The sequence below is a fragment of the Syngnathus scovelli genome, chromosome 1 (genome assembly GCF_024217435.2).
Source record: "Syngnathus scovelli strain Florida chromosome 1, RoL_Ssco_1.2, whole genome shotgun sequence".
Taxonomy (NCBI): domain Eukaryota; kingdom Metazoa; phylum Chordata; class Actinopteri; order Syngnathiformes; family Syngnathidae; genus Syngnathus; species Syngnathus scovelli.
Window position 1 is genome coordinate 16,115,437 of NC_090847.1, and position 20,568 is coordinate 16,136,004.

At 38.9% G+C, this 20,568-nt stretch overlaps 2 protein-coding genes across 2 annotated transcripts; both read right to left on the reverse strand.

Annotated features, from left to right (window-relative positions):
* Positions 1 to 409: 409 nt before the first annotated feature.
* On the reverse strand, positions 410 to 7,268 carry sash3 (SAM and SH3 domain containing 3). Its single transcript, XM_049762559.2, has 8 exons — positions 7,076 to 7,268; positions 5,837 to 5,932; positions 3,986 to 4,114; positions 3,309 to 3,438; positions 3,084 to 3,241; positions 2,323 to 2,535; positions 1,921 to 2,065; positions 410 to 929 (listed from the first exon to the last, which is right to left on the reverse strand). Exons 1-8 carry the CDS (start codon positions 7,130 to 7,132, stop codon positions 685 to 687), a joined length of 1,173 nt encoding a protein of 390 aa, XP_049618516.1. The 5' UTR covers positions 7,133 to 7,268; the 3' UTR covers positions 410 to 684.
* Positions 7,269 to 9,261: 1,993 nt separating this feature from the next.
* Positions 9,262 to 20,008, reverse strand: xpnpep2 (X-prolyl aminopeptidase (aminopeptidase P) 2, membrane-bound). Its single transcript, XM_049762274.2, has 21 exons — positions 19,852 to 20,008; positions 19,403 to 19,464; positions 18,431 to 18,541; positions 18,288 to 18,351; positions 17,867 to 17,971; positions 16,479 to 16,565; positions 16,210 to 16,353; positions 15,355 to 15,456; positions 15,185 to 15,266; positions 14,674 to 14,878; positions 14,190 to 14,279; positions 13,115 to 13,224; positions 12,954 to 13,031; positions 12,683 to 12,754; positions 12,538 to 12,598; positions 12,340 to 12,409; positions 12,108 to 12,212; positions 10,975 to 11,034; positions 10,803 to 10,879; positions 10,640 to 10,729; positions 9,262 to 9,837 (listed from the first exon to the last, which is right to left on the reverse strand). The coding sequence occupies exons 1-21, from the start codon at positions 19,907 to 19,909 to the stop codon at positions 9,634 to 9,636; spliced, it is 2,037 nt and encodes a 678-aa protein (XP_049618231.1). The 5' UTR covers positions 19,910 to 20,008; the 3' UTR covers positions 9,262 to 9,633.
* Between the last annotated feature and the right edge of the window lie 560 nt (positions 20,009 to 20,568).

The following is a 20,568-nucleotide window of genomic DNA, read 5'->3' on the forward strand; positions in this document are numbered from 1 at the left end:
TTGTCTTTTGCAGTGGACATTTTAAAAGTCAACTTTATTTTGTAAAGCACTAAACCACACATGGAACACAGTACTGTCCACGTATAAATATTGAACGTAATCTATAATACAATTTGAATATAAAACAATTGCAACAACATTATGAGTGAAAAACAATAAATAGTCCATTTGCACACGCTGGTCAAGAGATCACCAATATAGTAAATCAGTAGTGACCCTCGTGACCCCCTCAGAACCTTCTTACGTGAACAAAATGTGAGCTTGGCAACAAAAGTGGCGTTAGGCCACAGTGCAGTAACAGCATCATCCGGGTGTCATATCAGACTGAAAGAACTGACTGACCACCATTTTTTAAAATGTTATTAAGAATTAGACTGGTTGTTATTAGGATACAAAAATGAGAGAGATATTTTTTAACATTCTCAGGCTTTATTCATAAACTATTTACAGCGTGGACTAAACACATTACAGAGAACAAACAACAAATGCAATTCTCACAAAATAAGATAATGCCAATTTGAAAAGGCCGTTTTCTAGGAAACAGTTTGTGTTTACAAAAGTACAGCAGATTTACATTGTGAGTCGAATGTGTTTTTTTTTTTTCACAACAGAAAGCTCCCACTGCTTCTGGCCCAAAACTCCTGGACGACCAAAAGATTTTTTGCATGATGCTGAAGGCTTCCTTCAACATTCTTCTTGCACACTCAGCTCTTGCATGTATCGTTGGACATCTTTAATGGTCTTCTGCTCCGTCTCCTTGCTTGTTTTTGACAGCTCATCCTTTTCATCCATTTTAGCTTCTTTAGGTCTCACATCCAGCTGCTCTAAGCTCTCAAAGCAACCAGAGTCCCTCGGCTCCTTGATGTCCTCCTTGGGTCCTTCCGCCACCTGCTCTTCTTCCTTCTCCTGCAGACTGGATTCATCCTCAGCTGCAAATTATTTTCATGGTTAGTATAGGATGTCGAAACATGTTTTTAAGTTTTGTTTTGGTAATCTTAAAAAGAAAGGCGACAAATGATTAATTAGCCGCACGCACGCACATGCACACACACATGCACACTCACGCACACACACAAAGCTTTTATTTTACTACTGTTTAATTTTAATGTTGAAACTTTTTTATATGAATATTATGACTTTATTGTTGTAACCTTTTTTGTAATATTAGGGCATAATGATTTTTTTTATCATAACTGTAAGTTTATTGGAATAATATTCATCTTATTTATTCTTCCAACTGTAAAATACTATTATCATTTAACTGTAACAGAGTTTTTCTGTCAATATCACGATTAATTTTTCTGAGATTACAACTTCATTCTTATGATATTACATTAATCTCATTACATTACGGCATTGTTTTAACATTAAGACTTTAATACTTTCCGGGTGGATGTTGATTTAGTCACCGTTTTTTGTCATAATTAATTCACACATTTAAGATGTATAAAACAAAGAGGGTTATTATTTAGGGGATATCATTTAGTAGTTAGTTATTATAAAGGACACTATTTAACATTAAACTCTTCACACAGATTTGACCACTCCCCACCACATACTGGATTTGATCCATCTTTTCAAGTGTTTTTTTTTTTTTTTTTATGAGTTGCTGCAGTTCATTTCATTTCACAGTCACCTCGGGGTTTGTGTGGAGAAAATGAAAAAGTGTGTGGAGATGAGATCAGCTCAAATATCAAGATGTCTGACAAGACTGAACACAAGAGTGCGTTTAAGGCTGCGTATAGTGAGCAATCAAACATGTTTAACTATGTCGCTGAGGCACAGAAGCGGGATGGTGGCATAAGAATCCATTCAGGCACACGTTGGAATACTTTATGACTTTCTGACTGACAGGGCGGACTTTCTCAAAGATATGGTGGAACATAAACGAGAGACGTAACAGAGGGTCACTAAACCTACAGTCGTGTAGCAGGTCAGCGGCGCTCAGGATCTTTTCGCGTTGATCCGGGTCGGTGATGTTCAGCTCATTGAGGTGACACTCCCTCAGACCCGTGAAGTCTTCCAGGTTCTGAAATCCATGCATAGACAGCAAGGAAGACAACTCCTGGAACAGGATGAATGTCATATGTCAAATGTGCGGTACTTGTTAAACACTTGTATCAGGCAACAAATCATTCACTGACACTGTTTCAGAAATAAAATCAGCTGATCATTTGAATCAGGTTTGGTGGAACATTAAAAAGGCTGGACTATTGTTTTGATTAGCTAGTGGCTAACGATTATAATCTATGAGGTGGCCAATAGATTGTACCATGAGGGATAGGAATGGACAAAAGCAAAACAAAATAGTAGGCATCGCACCATCAGACCGATGCGGTCCAGTACTTCTTCCAGAGTGGATGGTTTGGACTTGTTTGTCTTGGTCTTGCTGTCACAACGTCTTCGCCTTGCAGGGGGGCTCTCGTCGGGCAGGAGATTAACGTAGATGAATTTAAAGGATCCCACCTTGTGGTTGAGTTTTCCCGTCCAGGTGCCCACAGGAGGCTTCTCGATGATGTGGATGATGTCTCCTCTCTGAGGGAGGCGGGAAACACAATCATATGTCTTCTAACCTAACCTAACCTAACCTAACCTAACCTAACCTAACCTAACCTAACCTAACCTAACCTAACCTAACCTAACAACAAACCCCGATAAATCCAAGTTATTGTTCATATTGTGTCATTGCTGATTTAATCATCTTTTGTGACACATCGATATGGAAAGAAACCACCATTCCCACCTTTCTAGTCAGTGGCCTCACCTAATTCCTGAATGACGTAATGGACCTCTACAGAAACCAACACTCCAAATAACATGCAATTGCATTTCACTCATTTGCATGTATGCTTCTCATTGTATAAGAAGATTTTGTGGTTCACAATCAGCTCATCTATGTGCATTCAGCACATGTGGATCAGACTCGCCGGCTTGGTTCATTTTAATTTATCACTGTCACATTACTGACTGTAAATGTATATTTCTTTATCACGGGGTGCCTCGATACTAAATGTATCACTATTTTTGGATACAAAACAACACAAAGCGGATGATTTCAGAATGATGTCATCATGTCGACTCACTTGGAGCTTCAGAGACTCCACATCGTAAGGACTGGGAGTGAAGTCAGTGTGCACCACGGCGCGGCCACAAAAGGGTCCATTGAATGGGACCACATTCTCCTCCAGTCTTATGCTGTCCCTCTGACCGTAACCGCTGTCCAGGCTCTGTCTATCGCTGTCTAAAGAAGGACACATTTGAACCCGGATGCTCGGCAGCAAAGAGGATCAATGGACAGGAAGTCTTACTGCCAGAAAATGGGCAGGAGACAGGACTGGAAGCCGTGTCTTCTGAGCCTGTGGAGCACGTTGATATCCTCTGGTCGCCCCAGTCGGGGGAGACGGGATACTGTTCCTCACAGCCCTCCCCCTGAAAAGACTAAGTCCGACATTGTGTCAGGGTTATTATTGTTATTTACACTTTTCTATTTTAAAGCTTTAACAACACATCGTAATGCAAAACCCTCATATCTGAGATTGAAATGGATAAAATGTGGACTTGTTTTTTTTATCATGTAAAATAGTGCTCTATAATTTTGTACTTCAAAACATAGAGTACTAAAACAGATTTATACCAATCAGAATTTTTATATTTCTAATACTTGATTATAACTAAAGTAGTCATAGTATATATTTTTAAACATTTATATTTTCACACATTCTTTTACTAATTACATTTTTTATGTTTTTTTGTAATTATAATGCAATCATAATATACATATTGTTCATTTTGTTTCAAAATGTTGTAGATGTAATTTATTTTTTACATTTGTTTTGAAAGTGGAATGAATTTATGCATGGCGTACATATATTTGACCAGTGGACGCTACATTGCTCAAGTCGCCCGAGTAACTCCTTTCACCTCCAATACATTGTAGTGAGACGCGGTGTATTATTAGTGTACACTGTTTCAAATGAATATATACCCCTTCCTCAGCCAGAACCTTCTGCACCATCTTGGAGGTCTTGCGTGTCATTGTGCGGGAGATGACATTCCGCCACTTTTTGCCAAGTTTGCCTGTGCGTTTCTCTCCATCCGTGACACTCCCTTCCACCTGAGGACACATCCGTTTAATTTAACTTTCTCCCCACACTGTAACTTCATATACACAGCAGATCAACATGATGATGACATTTGTGCATTATGTAAACTTTGAGTGTCTTGCTGAAACTGAACTCTTGAAGTTGATTGCAAGAGAGTGAGATAAAATCTGGAGGTTTTGCACTTATACATTTGAATTGCCTCAAAGAAAAACACTGGAAAACTGGAATTGAAAAACACATTTTTTGTGCAATTGCGGTCTATGTCCAAACATCAGGCAGCTCTATCAATATCTTATGAAAGATGATAAATTATGTTCATTTATATGAATATGGGGCGAGGGTGGGGGTCGGGGGGCATAGGTGACCCCAGGGGAATGCTTAATTAAGATAGTTATGCATACTCAATTTTACAGATAAATATTTATAGTCTTTATAGTCACTGAGGAGAATTGGGGTGGCATGAGATATTTTCTTTTTCCTGGGGGAGGGGGCATGGATAATAATAATTGAGATAATAATTGAACAATTGAGATAATAATTGAGAAGCACATACTGAGTTAGATTAACATATTAAGTTGCACTGTCACACCAAGCTACTTTCCGAGTCTTCAATCCATTTGTGAGCCTCATTATCTGGGATGTTTTTGTCAAGTTTCATAGGAGTGGAAATTAAATTTAGCACAATGTGGCTCTGATGAATCAGGATTAGTGTTGAGTCCAAATTTAGAACCGTCCAAAATTAGACCTAAACATCGATTTATATCAGGACTAATTTTAAAGATACTATGCATTTTCTTCATTCCATTCTACATTTGAAAAAACATCAAACCCAAATTGGTTTATTTGCACTGACAATATGCACAACAGGGAGTGAACATACAGTGTATACTGTAAGTGCTTAACAGGAAAGTGAAACGACTGTGGACTGTTTGTGAGGCAGACAGTTGCGGCTCTCTTCCTGACTGCCTCTCACCATGCAAAGGATATCCTGTCTGCACTTTATGCCCAAAAACACTTGATTGCAGTAAAGTCATTAATATGTACTTCCAATCAAGTGCAGGGAGTTTTGCACTTCTACAACACTTTAAGACCTGAACGCACAGTTCCTCTTTCAACCCAAGTAAGTGCACCTGCAAAACCCAATGCAGGGCAAGGCAAAGTGTCACTGAGCACTTCTGGTGTGATACAAATGATGACTACTACTTTAGGTAATATATTTTTAAAAAGCACTCTGCAACAACCTACTCCAAATTAAATGTTAATATAATAAATGTAGGTTGTGTCTGTCCTTGATGTTGTCAGTTTCTCTTTACTTTGCCATCTTTATTTTGTCATTATTAGTTTGTATTTATTGGGCATGGCCTGATGTCTCTCAGTATTTCTAATCAAGTGGCTCAGGGACACTTTACGTCAAGCTTTCCAAGCCTGCTCTCTGTTGTTTCTCGCTATTTTTGTATATAAAGACTCTTTGTTTGTCATGTTTGCTTCCGGGTCCAGATTTGGTTCCCCATGTGACAGTTTTACTATAGAAAACAAACAAAAAAGTCTCATAAATATCATGCTTGTTTTTTGATTATTCAAGTGTGGCTCTTAAGCACAAAAGCTTGCTCCTTCATTCTGATTTTATGGAATGCACTATTAAATATTTCTGTGGAAACTCCTCAGGTCATAAAAACAAAACAAAAAGGAAACTCCCCGTCCTGGACTTCTGATTGTGTGCCATGCCGACTCACAGTCTCATCTAGGACGAACTCCTTGTCCGGTGTGACGGGTGAAGTGACTTTGGGCTTCATGAAGTCCTTGAAGCTGCTCGATCTTTGCAGTGTGAGCTGCAAACACACACATTTTTCTTTTTACCCACACAATCCATTACAGTAATACATTACTGAAATCAAGATTAAAGGCTTACAAATACACGCACGCACGCACACACACGCACACACACACACACACACACACACGCACACACACACACACACACACACACACACACACACACACACACACACACACACACACACACACACACACACACACACACACACACACACACACACGCACACACACACACACACACACACACACACACACACACACACACACACACACACACACATGCACACGCACACACAAGCACTCACGCACACACACACACAACACACTTATAATCTCCCCAAATGTGTGAAGACAAGGTTTCTCCAAAGTGATGACTTGAATGTGACCCTTTCTGCTGTTTCCTGCTAAAGGTGTTGAAAATATCCAAACAACTTATGCAACACTGCTATAAAAACAGACCAAAAAATAGATTTAAAGAAAAACAACCTCTCCTACACGCTTTAAACACATTTGAACTGACACAAAATACTTTTAAACCGTGTACTGCAGTGGTGGCAAAGGCGGACACACCAAATGGCACAGCATAATGAGTTAGATGGCTGCATTAATCTTAAAGCACATATACAACATGTTGTTAAAATATCAGAATAATAACTTGGGAGGGGCATAATGTGGACAATATAGTGCTAAGAGTTTTAATTAAATGCCAAAATTAGAAAGATTAAATGGATGTGTTGTTCCAAATCCAGTCTACTGGACAGCTGCATTGATGACAAGGGCACAACATGAAGCACTGCTGAAATCTTTTGTTTTGTTTCTAAACTCAAAGCACTTCTGCCCTACAAGAATAGAGGAACTAGATCTTCCCTCACGTTAACAACTTCAAGTGGTTATTTAAACTATGCATATGTGTGTGGGTATGTGTGCACGCATTGGTTAGCTCAGCCTAACCACAGGTTTGTTCTGTTATACACACTTCCTTTGAAACAAAGTGCTTTGAAAAGTATAAGTGTTTAAACTTCAAATGTGATCGTACAGTTTATTTCAAGTATGTTTCTGTTATTAGCCAAGAAAATACTTCTGCTTACGCCATCTCACATTTCAAAGCAATATTACAATAAAAAGGCTTTGCTCACCTTCTTCTTCTGCACCTGCTCTTTCTCTGAGGCATTGGATGGCTTTCGCCTTAACATTTTGTCGTCGTTGGCGTGCAGGCAATTTGGATCAAATAAAGAAATGTTGGGTAATATTTTCTGCCCTTGTCTCTGGGTTGAGAGGACAGATATGAAAAGAGATGAGACAGAAGAGGTGGCCTTCCCCGCTGCTGAAAAAAGAGCGCACGCAAAGGGGAAGTCACATGACCTCATGGTAACGAACACACTACTGCACACTTCAGCCTTCTCTCAGCTGTTTAAAACAACGTAAAACTGTTTTAGACTTGTAAGTACAAGTGCAATGAGAAACAAGTTCAATTTGTTCATTGACTATGCTCAAAACACAATATATTTTCCCTTTGAAATGAATAGAAATACCATGAATCCATTCCAGCCTCCCCAAAAAGCAAACCTCAAAACAAAGTTATAAAAACATATAGTTATGACTTGACTTAGATTTACAAAGAATTTAACAGCTTTTGTCGCTCTGTTTCCTTCAGTGCATGCTGTACTGCTCATTCGGGTTTGCACACCTTGGCCCCTGGGGGCAGTATTAAACAGACATACCGATATACTGTGTTGGAGCCTCAGCCTGGCATCCCAATACGGCACAAATATTTGGCGTTCTTCATTGAGAATCAAGAATACACGCCAGTGAGTATTTTTCTCTCTCCCTTTTCTGTCTACATGTGTTGCTGCACCATTTGAACACCACCACCACATCAATTTCGGCCCATGGGGTTTCACAATGTATGTTTGTATTTAGGTAACAGGATCTTTGCGGCTGCTTTTAATACACAATGTATAATTCTCTTTGTTTGATGTTTAGTTTAACAGTAACTTTCAACCGAGAATTTTATTAATTATACGTATATGCCAAAGTGCTGCTTGCTGTGACGTGAGTTGAGTCAGATGCCACCACACAGCACTCTTGTTTTGAATTTGTGTTTGCATCTCAGGGTACCACTGTATAGTCATTTTTCTCAACCAACAACATAAAAGTGTTGCGTTTTCTTCAGTAGAGTGCACTTCATGACGTCTACTGTTGCCACGTTTTTTCCTTCATCAGCACATTGTGAATGAATCACGCCAGGTCTTTTTAAAACTGTTGCGCATGTCTCCACAGTGTGCTTTTCCTTTTTCATCAGCTGTGACTATTTGTCTGCACATCCAAAGGAGTGTCCCATTTCACAAAGCAACAGTGGAGCACCAAACACAAACCAGGACATCTAGATTGTTCCAAATTTGTATGCATACATTTTGGGACTAAACCACAACTTTTCTACCCAACAAAACTACATTATTTGTTCCGTACACAGAAATCAGAACTTGCAGTGAGAAAAAAAAACCCATCAAAATTTTGTTTTTGCCCTTTGTGGCAGATGTAAGCCAAGGCGACCTTGTTATTTTAGTGTGCACGCAAACCACATGAAGAGAGGATGCGCTATCTCAGCTTCCTCTCACGGCACTTCAGCTCGCTGTAGAACCAAGTTCACATTTCGTTGGCACGTCATGGAAATAGCTGCCAGTTATAATCACTCAATACAATGTCAACAGTTGGCACACTATTATGTAGAGTACACCTGCACAATATGAGATCCAACACAAGAGTGAAATTATTGCAGGGGTTAGGTTCTAGAGAAACCTGACATAGATCAAATCTGTGAAGTAGCAACCAAATTAGTTTTATTATTTACATATAGTTTACAGCACTATTTATGCGTGTTAGGCGTAGGTATAATTTTTGTAAGTATTATTTTTCTACGCTTGGGGGCGCCATTCTTAAGTACTGTATACTAATTCCTGTGATTGAATGTGTGTGAAAGGTGAAGGTATGATTTTTGTCTACTTGGGATAAATACTCAGTTCTGCAGTATCTGTGCCTGTGAGTCAATGAAATTTGCCTGGTTGTGAAACCAAATCGCAAGTCACTACTATGCTTAGCTTGACAGTGCACTTTAACTGGGAGTGGCAATAAAAAGCTGAGAGCCTCTTTTTTTGAGGAACTGCTCACTATATTTGCCACACTGCTGCTTGTTGTGAGGTTGGTTGATTTTGCTGCCACTATCTAGCGCTCTTATTTTCCTCACAAGTCACAAAAAATAGTCACTCATATGTCAAGGCACCACTGTACTCCTGCTCAGTAGAATCATTAAGAATAAATTCAATTGCAACTGAAACACGTTCTAATTTAATTGAAGGATCTACACTTTCAAATAACATAACATAGTGGGGTACAAATAATATATGTAAGGATATTGATGTTGTAGAATCTACAATGTAGATGTATAAAAAAATCTCATTGCTCAAATGCTGCATTTGAATGACTTAACACAAGTGGGACAAGTTTGCTTGCCAAATGTACAGTATATTTCAAACATGGCAACAAATCAAATAAATTATGCAGTTTGATTACATAAATAGTGTAAAGAGCATCAAAATTATACAAAAGATCATTTTCAAACTTGGAACAAAAATATGTTTGCACAAATTCAGTGTTTCTCTTGCCCAATATGCTTAAGTATTAATGGCCATAATGTTTAGAGTGCAACATTATACAACACAGCCACAACCAAAGTGACCAGGGTGGGCGAAGAGGATTGGAGAGATGAAGAAGATCCCGACTCCACAAAGGGTTCTGTGTGTCTCAGCATCCAGCTCTTCTCCTCATGGAGCCCCTGGCGGTCCAGCTCAGGACCCATCAGCCTCCGGATGGTCTCATAATATTTGTTCAACCACTGCAGCTGGATCAAGAGTAGAAAAAGAAAAGCTAATTACTACTTAAGTGGCATATGGTGTTCCACAGGGATGTTTACTAGAACCACTTTTGAATATTTGCTTTTAACCGTATACACAAAACACACATTTTTTCTACAATTAATATCATACATTAATACTCACTTGCTCACTTGTGGAATGTTTCAAACCCGTGTTTTGTGACCATCAAAACAAACAAACAAACAAACAAATCCCAATAATGTTTCTCTGTTTAAACATAAATATCTTGTCTTTTGTTGAAATGAATATAAGCTGAAAACGATTTTCATTCCATTGCATTTTTCTTTTACTCAAAGTCCAAGTGGAATTGGAATTTGTATATCAAAAGTCTTTGGATTCTTGTATTTCGTCGTATTACATTACTTTGGCATTTTCTGTATTTTGCACATATGCTTGTTGTATATTTGTATATTTTGCTGCCCTGCATACTGTAGTTATTGCACAGTTGTTTTTGCACTTTACAAGACGTTATACAGTTTAGTTTAAAAATGACATAGGAGAAGCTTTGTTTTGTTTTGACAAAAAACACTTTAGTTTTGTTAGTTGGAGAGAAAAAAATTAGGGAGGGGTTCAAGAGGAAACCAGCACTCTTACTGCAAGGGAAAGGAAACATCTTAGACATAAGATAAGTTCTTTACACCTTTGAAACAGGAAACTGATGAGATATTGACAAAAAGCTCGTTACATATTACTGTAACATAATATCACTGTAAACTAATGACCTTTCTAGGATTTTAGGACATTGTCTTTCATTATCATTTCAATTACCTGGACTGGGCTCAGAAGAGAGATGTCAATCAACTTCCTGTCATACGGTACCAAGGACACAGTGTCAAAGGTCAAGTAGTTATGACCATACTGTAAGTCAAAAACAGAGCCAATTACCATACACCGCTTATTAATAATAACTGACTAAATGATCAGTGAGTACCTTTGTATGGATGGGCACAACCACTACAACATCTTCAATGCGAATCCCAAAGTCATTATCTTTGTAATATCCAGGTTCTGTGAAAAAAATCAGGCGCACCCCCCCAGCATACTGTGAATTAAATTTTCATTAAAATGTACAAATGATGTATTTTTAAAATGAAAAGTCTCACCTATCGACGTGAACATGCCTTCTCTAAAGGGAATGTTGTTACCCTGGAAACCAACAGGCCCTAAACAAAAACAGGAGGGTACATTAGTACTATTTACTGTATCAATTGTATTATTCATAATGTAAAAACATTTATTATGTTTTTTCTGAAGAATGAAAATAATTCAGTGGAATAAAACAATCAAACTCGAAATAATAATCATAATAATAATAATCAAACAACTTACAAAACAGAAAACTACATAAAGATAATCGGTTATAATAGTATTTGGAATTTATAATAGTATTTGTTAAGTGTATTATTCACAATAGTTATAATAGTATTTGGACGTTATAATAGTATTTGTTAAGTATATTATTCACCAAAAAACATTAAGTAGAAAAATACTAAGAATATTCAAAAATAAAATGATTACTTGCAGAGAATATAAAGTATAAAACTAGTAAATAACAGTAAAGTATAATAGTATTAATTAAGTCTAGAATGGAATCTATGATCAAAACAATAACCATTAAACTAAAAAATGGTAAATAAAAAAACTTGCAAATATAGTACATTACAAGTAAGGAATCCTACAAAAATAGCAGAAATACAGAAATAATTTAATTTAGTTAGTGTGTTAGTCATTATAAAAATAAGTATTTAAAAATAATATGCACATAAGAATAAAAATTTAAAATTCAAGTAAAAAACAATACAAGTAAAAATTTAATAAAATAAATAATTTTTAAAACGTTAAGTATTTTAACAACAACAACAACAACAACAACAACAACAACAACAACAACAACAACAACAACAACAACGACAAAACAACACATTACTACAAATAGTATTTATAGTATTTGGGCCGAATGCAGTTTTGGTTTGAGGTTCTTCTCAATTGATTTCCAAAGTATTATTTTATATAGCTGTATTTATTTTTTTGTACAATATATTTGATCTTTAAGAGATGTTTATTTTAAAATGTTTATTTGTAAACAATTTTCATTTAACTTTTGACTTATTTAAGTATCGTTGAAAATATGTATAGCCCTGAGTCAATGGCCAATGTTACTTAGACTAAAAGGCTTAAGAAGTACTGTTTAAACATATTCTATGTGAGTAAATATGAGACAAAAGAGGCGGCGTACACTCGTGAACACCAAAATAGTTGCCAACTCCGTGTCCTGTGCCGTGGCCATAGTTGAGGCCCACTTCCCACAGTGCTCTGCGGCCAAGCATCTCCAAGTTTACACCTGGGGGCAGACCACAAGCTTACACAATCACACATCCTGCTGCAACCTCAGCAACCGTCCAATGTTACCATCTAGTGGTTACTTGATACACTAAGATTTTAGCTACTGATGAAAGAAAATTCCCCACCTCTGGTCCCTGAAGGGAATATGGTTCTAGATATTTCAATATTTCCAATGAGCACTCTGGTGTAGGCCTCCTAGTTAACAACAATATAATTCAACTTTAGTTTATTTCAGACTACAAAAACGTCAACATAGAAGCAAATTTCTTATAGTGTTGCCCTGAGAGACGACAAATTAGTATGACTATGATGCGTAGTCTTACCTTTTGCATAGCAGTGGGGGTCCCCCAGTGGACTGTCCTAGTGATGTCCGTGGTCCCGTCTCTGATGTGGTGGAGAGAAATCATGACACCAAAGTGACACACGTACTTTATGTGTGTGTGCGTGTGTGTGTGTGTTGTTACTCACAGGTACTGACCACCAGAGTCCACCAGGTACATCTCCTCCACTGTCAGGTGCCTGTTACTTTCGACTGTTGGGCTGCAGCATGAAAAGGGCAATTTAACAATGACCAAGTTATTTGCGGTGCGTTTTGGTCTATTTAGATTGATTAAATAAACATACTATCCATCCATCCATCCAAATTGCATTCATTCATTATTCAATGGGAAAAGAGGATTTGAGTGTGATCATGGAATGAATGAAACCCGTATCTCAAGGCACCACTCAGGACGCTTACCTGTAATGTGCCAGTGCCGCATTAGGTCCACTTGCAGAAATAGTCTCAAAGCTCGGACCCCTGTTATCCTTCTGTTTGCTGAAAAATATTTTTTGTTGTTACTTAATATATTCAAGTGTTCAGGTTGTCTTGTGATTTGTATGTGCAGTATTGAGACTGACCTGCGACAGCGATTGACATACGCTGAGGCGCTCAGCTCCGTCTCCTTTCCCGTCGGCACCACCTTCTCCAACCACATGAGAAGCTGCATGACAGCCACGGCATCTCTCACCTGGAAGGAAGCAACAATAATCCAGTGAGCAATAGTAGGATAATGAAAAAAAATACTAAGAATACTAATAAGGTGTAATATAATAAACAAGAAATGACAAGAACATCTTAATAATAATAATAATAATAATAATAATAATAATAATAATAATAATAATAATAATAATAATAATAATAAATACAAGGGCGGCTCGGTGGCGCACTGGGTAGCACGTCCGCCTCACAGTTAGGAGGGTGCGGGTTCGATTCCACCTCCGGCCCTCCCTGTGCGGAGTTTGCATGTTCTCCCCGAGCCCGCGTGGGTTTTCTCCGGGCACTCCGGTTTCCTCCCACATCCCAAAAACATGCTTGGTAGGCCGATTGATCACTCCAAATTGTCCCTAGGTGTGAGTGCGAGTGCGAATGGTTGTTTGTCTCTGTGTGCCCTGCGATTGGCTGGCAACCGGTTCAGGGTGTCCCCCGCCTACTGCCCGATGACGGCTGGGATAGGCTCCAGCACGCCCGCGACCCCCGTGGGGACTAAGCGGTTCAGAAAATGGATGGATGGATAATAAATACAGTGAGTCCCACATATTTGCGATTTGGCACCTACGGATTCGCCATTTTACTTATTGTTTAAAAATATTTTTTGTAACACCGTGCCATGTTGGAGGAGAAAACCCTCGTTTTTTTGTGGAGAACACTTTTTTTCCCTCAATTTGTTTCTTCCAAAAATTTGTTTAAAAAAACCAACGTAAGCATTTACTTTTTCACTCAATTTTGTTTAAAAAACAAATGTATAAGCATTTACTGTATATGGGTGTCAATTAAAGACGCAATTCAACATTTTGCTAATTGCAGGTCAGCCTGGACCCTATACCCCTGAGTACTAATAAAGATAAATAGTACTACTAATAGTCCTCCTACTACTAGCAGTATTAATATTAGTATTAATAATAACAGTAAATTAGTGCGTGGATGACATACGTGAGCATCCCTCAAGATGCGCTGCTCAGTGTCATCTTTCACAGCTTTGGTGGTCAGTACAGGAGAATAGGAGGTGCTCATGACTTTGTCCTACAAGATGCAAGTCAGTAAAAATGCAGCAAGAAAAATCTAATCACACAGGGAAGTATATAAGACAAATGCTTTGGGACATAAAAATTCATTACTCAATGAGGAGTCCGATTAGTCTGCTTCCGTAATCTTAATTCTTCAGCCTAACAAGACATTTTGGACAACGGGGGGAGCATTTCACTTATTGTGAGCACTTTCTGTTGGTACCCAAATTCAAAACCAGAATCTGCGAGACAAATGTGCAAACATGCTAGTCTCTCAAGTGCAATTTCCACAGACACACTCAACCGTCTCTTCAGCTTGTTTCCCCAGGTGTCCAAATACTTCTTTTCATTTCGTATATTATGTATAATAGTCATCACAAATACAAATCAGTAGACTATGAGTATCATACCTCTGTTTTTATGATCTCATAAAGTGCGTAATTGGTGTACTCGGTGCCGATCCACACTTTGACGTCCGGCCGGCTGCTCACGTACTCCTTGAGGTGATCCAAGATTGTGTCGTAGCTTTTCAGCTGCACACAGAACGGCCCACTGCATGAGGCGTTCAGGTACGTCCTCAGCTCTTCTGTCACCCTTTCTCTGTGCAAAAAGAGCCTGATAGACATGTCGTGAGGAAAGATGCTCAACAAAGCAATCACATGCTTACACAGGAGGGGCCAGAAGAGATATCATTCAGGATGACCTCACAGGCAATGGAAATGCTTCCACAGACACTGCCGAGACATCACACACTACCAACATGCAGATTTGAGAATATTAAACGAAAGCATTTCAGGTTATTATAGTTTAGCATTCCAGTATGACAGTACGAGTTAGCACTTTTCAGGAAATGATGAGACTATTAGGTAATCCTGAATTATGTCCTTGCTGGCCTCTCGACGGGATCAAGAGAAAATGTACCAGATCTCATCCATGGTCAGCAGTGTGTATGAGTAGAAAAAAGGGTTGTAAGGGATGTCATTGCCACGCATATTGAACAGCCCTTGAAAATGAGAAATACAGTACACATCACGGATATCAAAAAGTTTGTTGTGTGTATGTAATGTAATGTTCGTTTTAAAGTGACTTACATGCTGTCTCATCAAGCGCTGACAGCAGGAGAGCGGTGGGCTCATAAGGATTCTCCTTCATATGATTTCGGATTTGCTCCACTTTCATTTGCCAAGGCCTTTCTGTGGATGACATTAACTTATGTTTGTCACTCATTACAATGTGCATGTATAACACTTTTATCTTGCATCCATCCTCTTGAGTTAGAGCCTATCTCAGCTAAATGAAACAAATACCGCAAGGCACTTACAGTATAAACAAATACAAGCATTCATAATCATTAACAAAAAAGAGCTGATCTTTGGCGTAATCTACATTGAATGGATTGTCACACAATCCTTGTACATGTCCTCCTATTAATACTAATTAGGGTATTTCTTTTTCTCTACCACGACAAGGCTTGGTCCTGGTATGATACTTGAGCAGTGAAACCTCCATTAGGGAAACCATTAAGCAGGGCACTGCCTTTACTTAGACAATCTTACACAAAGACCTGATAACAAAGAATATAAATTGGAAAGTTGGCCTTAACTGCATGATGCTTCTGTGATATTATGTGTAAATTTACACAGGCATTAAAATCCCAGCAACAACGTTTCACATCTCGGATTGAGTGTCCTTATCCAGACACGCTGTCAAATGCATGCACAAATATTAGATTTATGATGCTCTCCATTTGTTCCATTTGCCTACTGTGTGACCTTAAAGGCTAATGAACCTATGAGCCCAATGGATAGTAGAATAACTTCCTTCCTTGTTCATTCCCCCAAAGTTAGCATTCAATCTGTCAACCATAAAAACATCACTAAGCTGTTAATGGTGAGGCCGCATCAGTATTTATCAGCACCCAGGAACAGGAAGGAAAAGGCACACACGTATGACTCTGTCTGGCAGGCGTATGAGGCTATCAGGCGAGATGGGAGGTCTCTCTTTCCACACTTGGTCCACCAGGTTGCCAGGCATCGACTTGAGGCTCCGGTTGCTCGACTCCAGACTCATTCCGTAGGCTTCCTGCGTTTCTGATGGAGGAAATGGCAGACTATTAAGCACTCTGGAGCCAATCAATCATGTGGGAGCTGTCTGTGGTCTCTGCGGCCTCTGGAGTTGTTAACGAAGACTGATGGGAGCGGTGATAAAGACTCACTGAGAGAGAAGAGGAATGGATCAAAGCCGATGTTGCCGCCATGCGGTACCTCTGAGATGAGCCACTCCGCTATGCTGCCTATGGACACTGTGAAATGACAGATGACATGACACCGTAATTACTGATCCACAGCACTTCGCAATCAATTTCAAGGTCCAATTGCCCATTCATAATAGTTGGCGACTTACAACACGACAATAATTCTCAAAAGTATCAAGAAACTCTCTTGAAAGTGTTGTTCGTTTAGGACAGGGGTGTCAAACTCATTTTTTTTGCGGGCCGCATTGTAGTCATAGCTTCTTTCGGAGGGCCATTATGACTGTCATCCCAAATAAATGTATGAGCACCTCATATTATATACAGTAAAAGCTACAAAACAAACTGACAAATAACTCGTTTTCAAATCAGACGAGTAAAAACTGGTCAAATATATAAAAAAAAAAGATATGATTAAAAGTGATGACAATTTGCAATTCTAGTAATGACACATGAATTTGATGCACAATTTGTCTTTGCGGGCCACATAAAATGATGTGGCGGGCCGTATCTGGCCCCCGGGGCTTGAGTTTGACACCTGTGGTTTAGGATTTCTCAATTAGCTTCTCACAAATTCACCTTTTCATGCTCAGGTGTCAATGAACTGTGTTGAAGTGAGAGAAAGCCCTTCATTTTGAAGGCCATAGCCTTCTCGAATAGAAAAGTAGCAACTTGCCAACGTCTTGTGGCATCTATAGGCAACTATGAAGAGGGGCGTCAGTTCTGTGAGGATTTGAGTACTTTTGGACATAGTTGGGACCGTTGAACACTAAATTGATTTAACACTGAAGCAACTTGGATTGGGGCCTTCATAATCAGTCATGGCTTGTTTTCATAACCACTAACAGTAAAACAACAAACACAATACTAGCATTATTCAATTGGAGGACCCACGACCTGTGGCTGATGCAAAGAATGACACATTTTGCTCCAAAATGCTTTCAAAGTCATGAGACACTGTCACGGATGTAGCGAAGCAACCCTGGCTGACACTGAGCAGCTGCTTCAGGGTGTGTACACATTTTACTGTCCCCTACAGCAGTATTTTTCAAGCTTTATTAAGCCAAGGAACATTGGGAAAAAAATCCTGATGATCTCTCACGACACACTAATGTGCCACAGCAGAATCACTGCCCTCCCTACAGGGACAAGACAACCTGTGGTGCATGAAGCTAAGGAGCCCCAGAATATAACTAAGCCACCTCCATTTTTCGCACCAATTTGCCAAACTGCATGAGGGGCTGGTTTGCTATATCCGACACAGTGGAGCCAACATTTGGCACCTGTCTAAAATGCAGCTTGAGCTCAGTTGCAGGTCAAAGATCTTCCAGCGACATTGTGGTCAGGCCTACCGTCTTTTTGCAGCTCCCAATTGCAGTCCATCTGTCTCTCCGCTTGGACCCAGTAGCGGCTGTCCGTCCACAGCGCCGCTTTGCCCGGCGTGACCACGGCTGTGCCTGTAGCCAGGCAGGAGCATTAAATTACACATGGCTGTGAATGCACCACAATCCTCGGCTAATGTATACAAGAAAGGACACGGGAAAGTTAAAGTAATCTAATAAAGTGCGACTTCACTGTTGCCATCTTTTATCTGACTACTCCATATGGAAGGATAAAGTAAGTTTGCTGAAGCTGTGGGATAATTAATACTGAGTAAACTATCTTTTTTAATTTAGTGAGGGGGAGGTTATTAAGAGGAGGATAAAAGCAGCTCAGATGTGGGATGTTGAGTCACTGGAAGGAGGAAGAAAAAGAAAAGTAGGAAAATGTTACCTGTGGAGCCCGTAAAGCCCGTCATGAACGCCAGCCTTGCATCACGTGGTGCGATGTATTCACTCTGACACACAGTATTACCGTTAATGATCACACACATGGGAACAGGAAATGCATTTTAAGATGAGTGACAGCTGCGGTACCAAGTGGGCATCCGTGCCTGGGATAATGTAGGCTGAGATGCCGGAGAGGAGCATTCGTTCTCGCAATTCCTGCAACCGGAGACTGCTGTTCACAGCTGTGCTGGGGAGGAACTGATGTGCACGCACGCACGCACGCACGCACACACACACGCACACGCACGCATGCAGTGAAAGACAGATTTGATAACATGAATAACTGCTGCCTTATCCTTTCCTGTATCTTTCATTGTAATCATTAACTGTGAGCAGCAACCAAAGCTATGTGTCACAATAACAACAATAGTACATAAGCTTTCTGAGCATGTATTGACTTAAAGGTTATGATTAAAAAAATCTTTAGTTTATGAACATTTGAAATGAAAATAGTTTTAATATCTGGGAATATATCTTTAAAATGCTACACAGGAAGGATAGAGCCCAGATTTTGACCCACGACGAATTGTCAGGCAGATATGGTAAACACTCTTCCACTGTGCTGCCATTTCAAGACAACAAATAACAATTTTTAAAAAAAAATGTAAGTTATAAAATGTAATTAATCAATCTTTCTTGAGCTGTACTTTGAACAAATTCCACGTTATTGTAAAAAACAAGAGCAAAAATATTTCTTTAAAAATACTCATTCAAAAAAGACATGCAAAAAATATTTAAAAAAAAGGTAAAATGTTTCTTATAAATACTTGATAAAACATGCATATAAGAAATTACAGATTTATTTACGAAATTAAATTGTCATTCTGAGCTTTACTTTTATGGCTCGAAAATGTCCATCATGCATGTGTGGGCATCAAACACAGCTCTGCAACATACACGTTATTCAAAAAATATATATCCTAAAAGTATTCTAAAATATAATTAAAATATATTTTATTTATTCATTAAAAACATCAACAGTATTGAAAAAATAGAATAAATTAGTTTTTGTAATATGAAAAAAAAAAAAAGAAGTCATTTGTGTCATGTAGAGCTCACCGGTGGGGACAGGGAACAGTTCCTCTCGGTGGCCTCCAACAATGCGACACCGCTGACGTTTCCTGAAATGAGAAGAGACCTTGAAAAGTGACACAAAGCATTATGTCAGCAGTTTTTTATAGTACCAAGTTGGCTTCTCCTTGAACACCAACACTGAACCTCTTATACAATCAAAGCAGTAGTGAGCCAATAAATCACAATGTGTTGTCTAATTCAATAAAGTACTTTTGTGAACGCATTTATATGCACTGAAATGGAATTGGAGAGCAGGTAATGAATTCCACTTTGCAGGATGAGCTTCCTTTACTGTAAACTGAGCATAATATAAAACAGGGACATTGAACTTTCAGACTTCAACAACAGCTCTCATTGTGTCTCGAATGTGAGGTAACAAGCAGAATCACATTCATGAAGACAAAGAACTTTTAGATTGCTCAAATTTCAAATACCTTGCAGGGCCAACAGAAGAAGAGCCAAAATGGAGAGCATCTTGCCCCAAAAGCACATCCACACGCTGCGTGGGCTGAGGTGGGTCGGGCCTGACTGGAGCAGGTGCACCGTTGAACGCTCGGTCAATGTGGATTGGTAGTGAGAAATGGACCTACTTCCCTTGCTCTCTCTCTCTCTCTCTCTCTCTCTCTCTCTCTCTCTCTCTCTCTCTCTCTCTCTCTCTCTCTCCTTATCTATCCCTTCCAACTCCTCTTCCTCCCGCTGGCTCAATTCAGCAATCATGTGATCTTGGTGCATTCTTTTTCTTTTTATTGCTTTCTGTTCTAAAAATATTGTAATAAAATATCTGATGCCACCTTCATGCCTTCTTAAATTCATAAAGTTGCTTGACTTCAACCCGTGTTTTTTTTTTTTTCACAAATGACCACGAGTTACATTTTATACTCTCTATGAACATACAGTATAGGATTGGTGAATTACTTTTATGATCCACATTTAAAAAAATAATAATTGTAAATACATTTCAAATCAAAATTGACTTATTTGGAATATATATGTGAACGTGCATGTGTTCATGTCACATCATTGGGAATTCAGCAATGATGCTTGATGACATATGTCATGTTTTTAACGTAATCATCAAAATAGATATTCAGGATTTGGGAAAAGAGTTCACATATGAACAAGTGTGTTTCGTGTCATCTCATTGCAGCTAT

What these genes read in the sequence shown, in the direction of transcription:
- sash3 (XM_049762559.2), bottom strand. Translation starts at nt 7,132, where the DNA reads ATGTTAAGGCGAAAGCCATCCAATGCCTCAGAGAAAGAGCAGGTGCAG. An exon ending in AGGTTCTGGCTGAGGAAGGG is followed by an intron (nt 3,439 to 3,985) that starts GTATATATTCAT and finishes TGTCGGACTTAG; the next exon opens with TCTTTTCAGGGGGAGGGCTG. An exon ending in CGCTGACCTGCTACACGACT is followed by an intron (nt 930 to 1,920) that starts GTAGGTTTAGTG and finishes AATAATTTGCAG; the next exon opens with CTGAGGATGAATCCAGTCTG.
- xpnpep2 (XM_049762274.2), bottom strand. Translation starts at nt 19,909, where the DNA reads ATGTGCTTTTGGGGCAAGATGCTCTCCATTTTGGCTCTTCTTCTGTTG. An exon ending in ACTGTTCCCTGTCCCCACCG is followed by an intron (nt 18,542 to 19,402) that starts GTGAGCTCTACA and finishes CGTGCACATCAG; the next exon opens with TTCCTCCCCAGCACAGCTGT. An exon ending in GCGGCACTGGCACATTACAG is followed by an intron (nt 12,755 to 12,953) that starts GTAAGCGTCCTG and finishes TTCATGCTGCAG; the next exon opens with CCCAACAGTCGAAAGTAACA.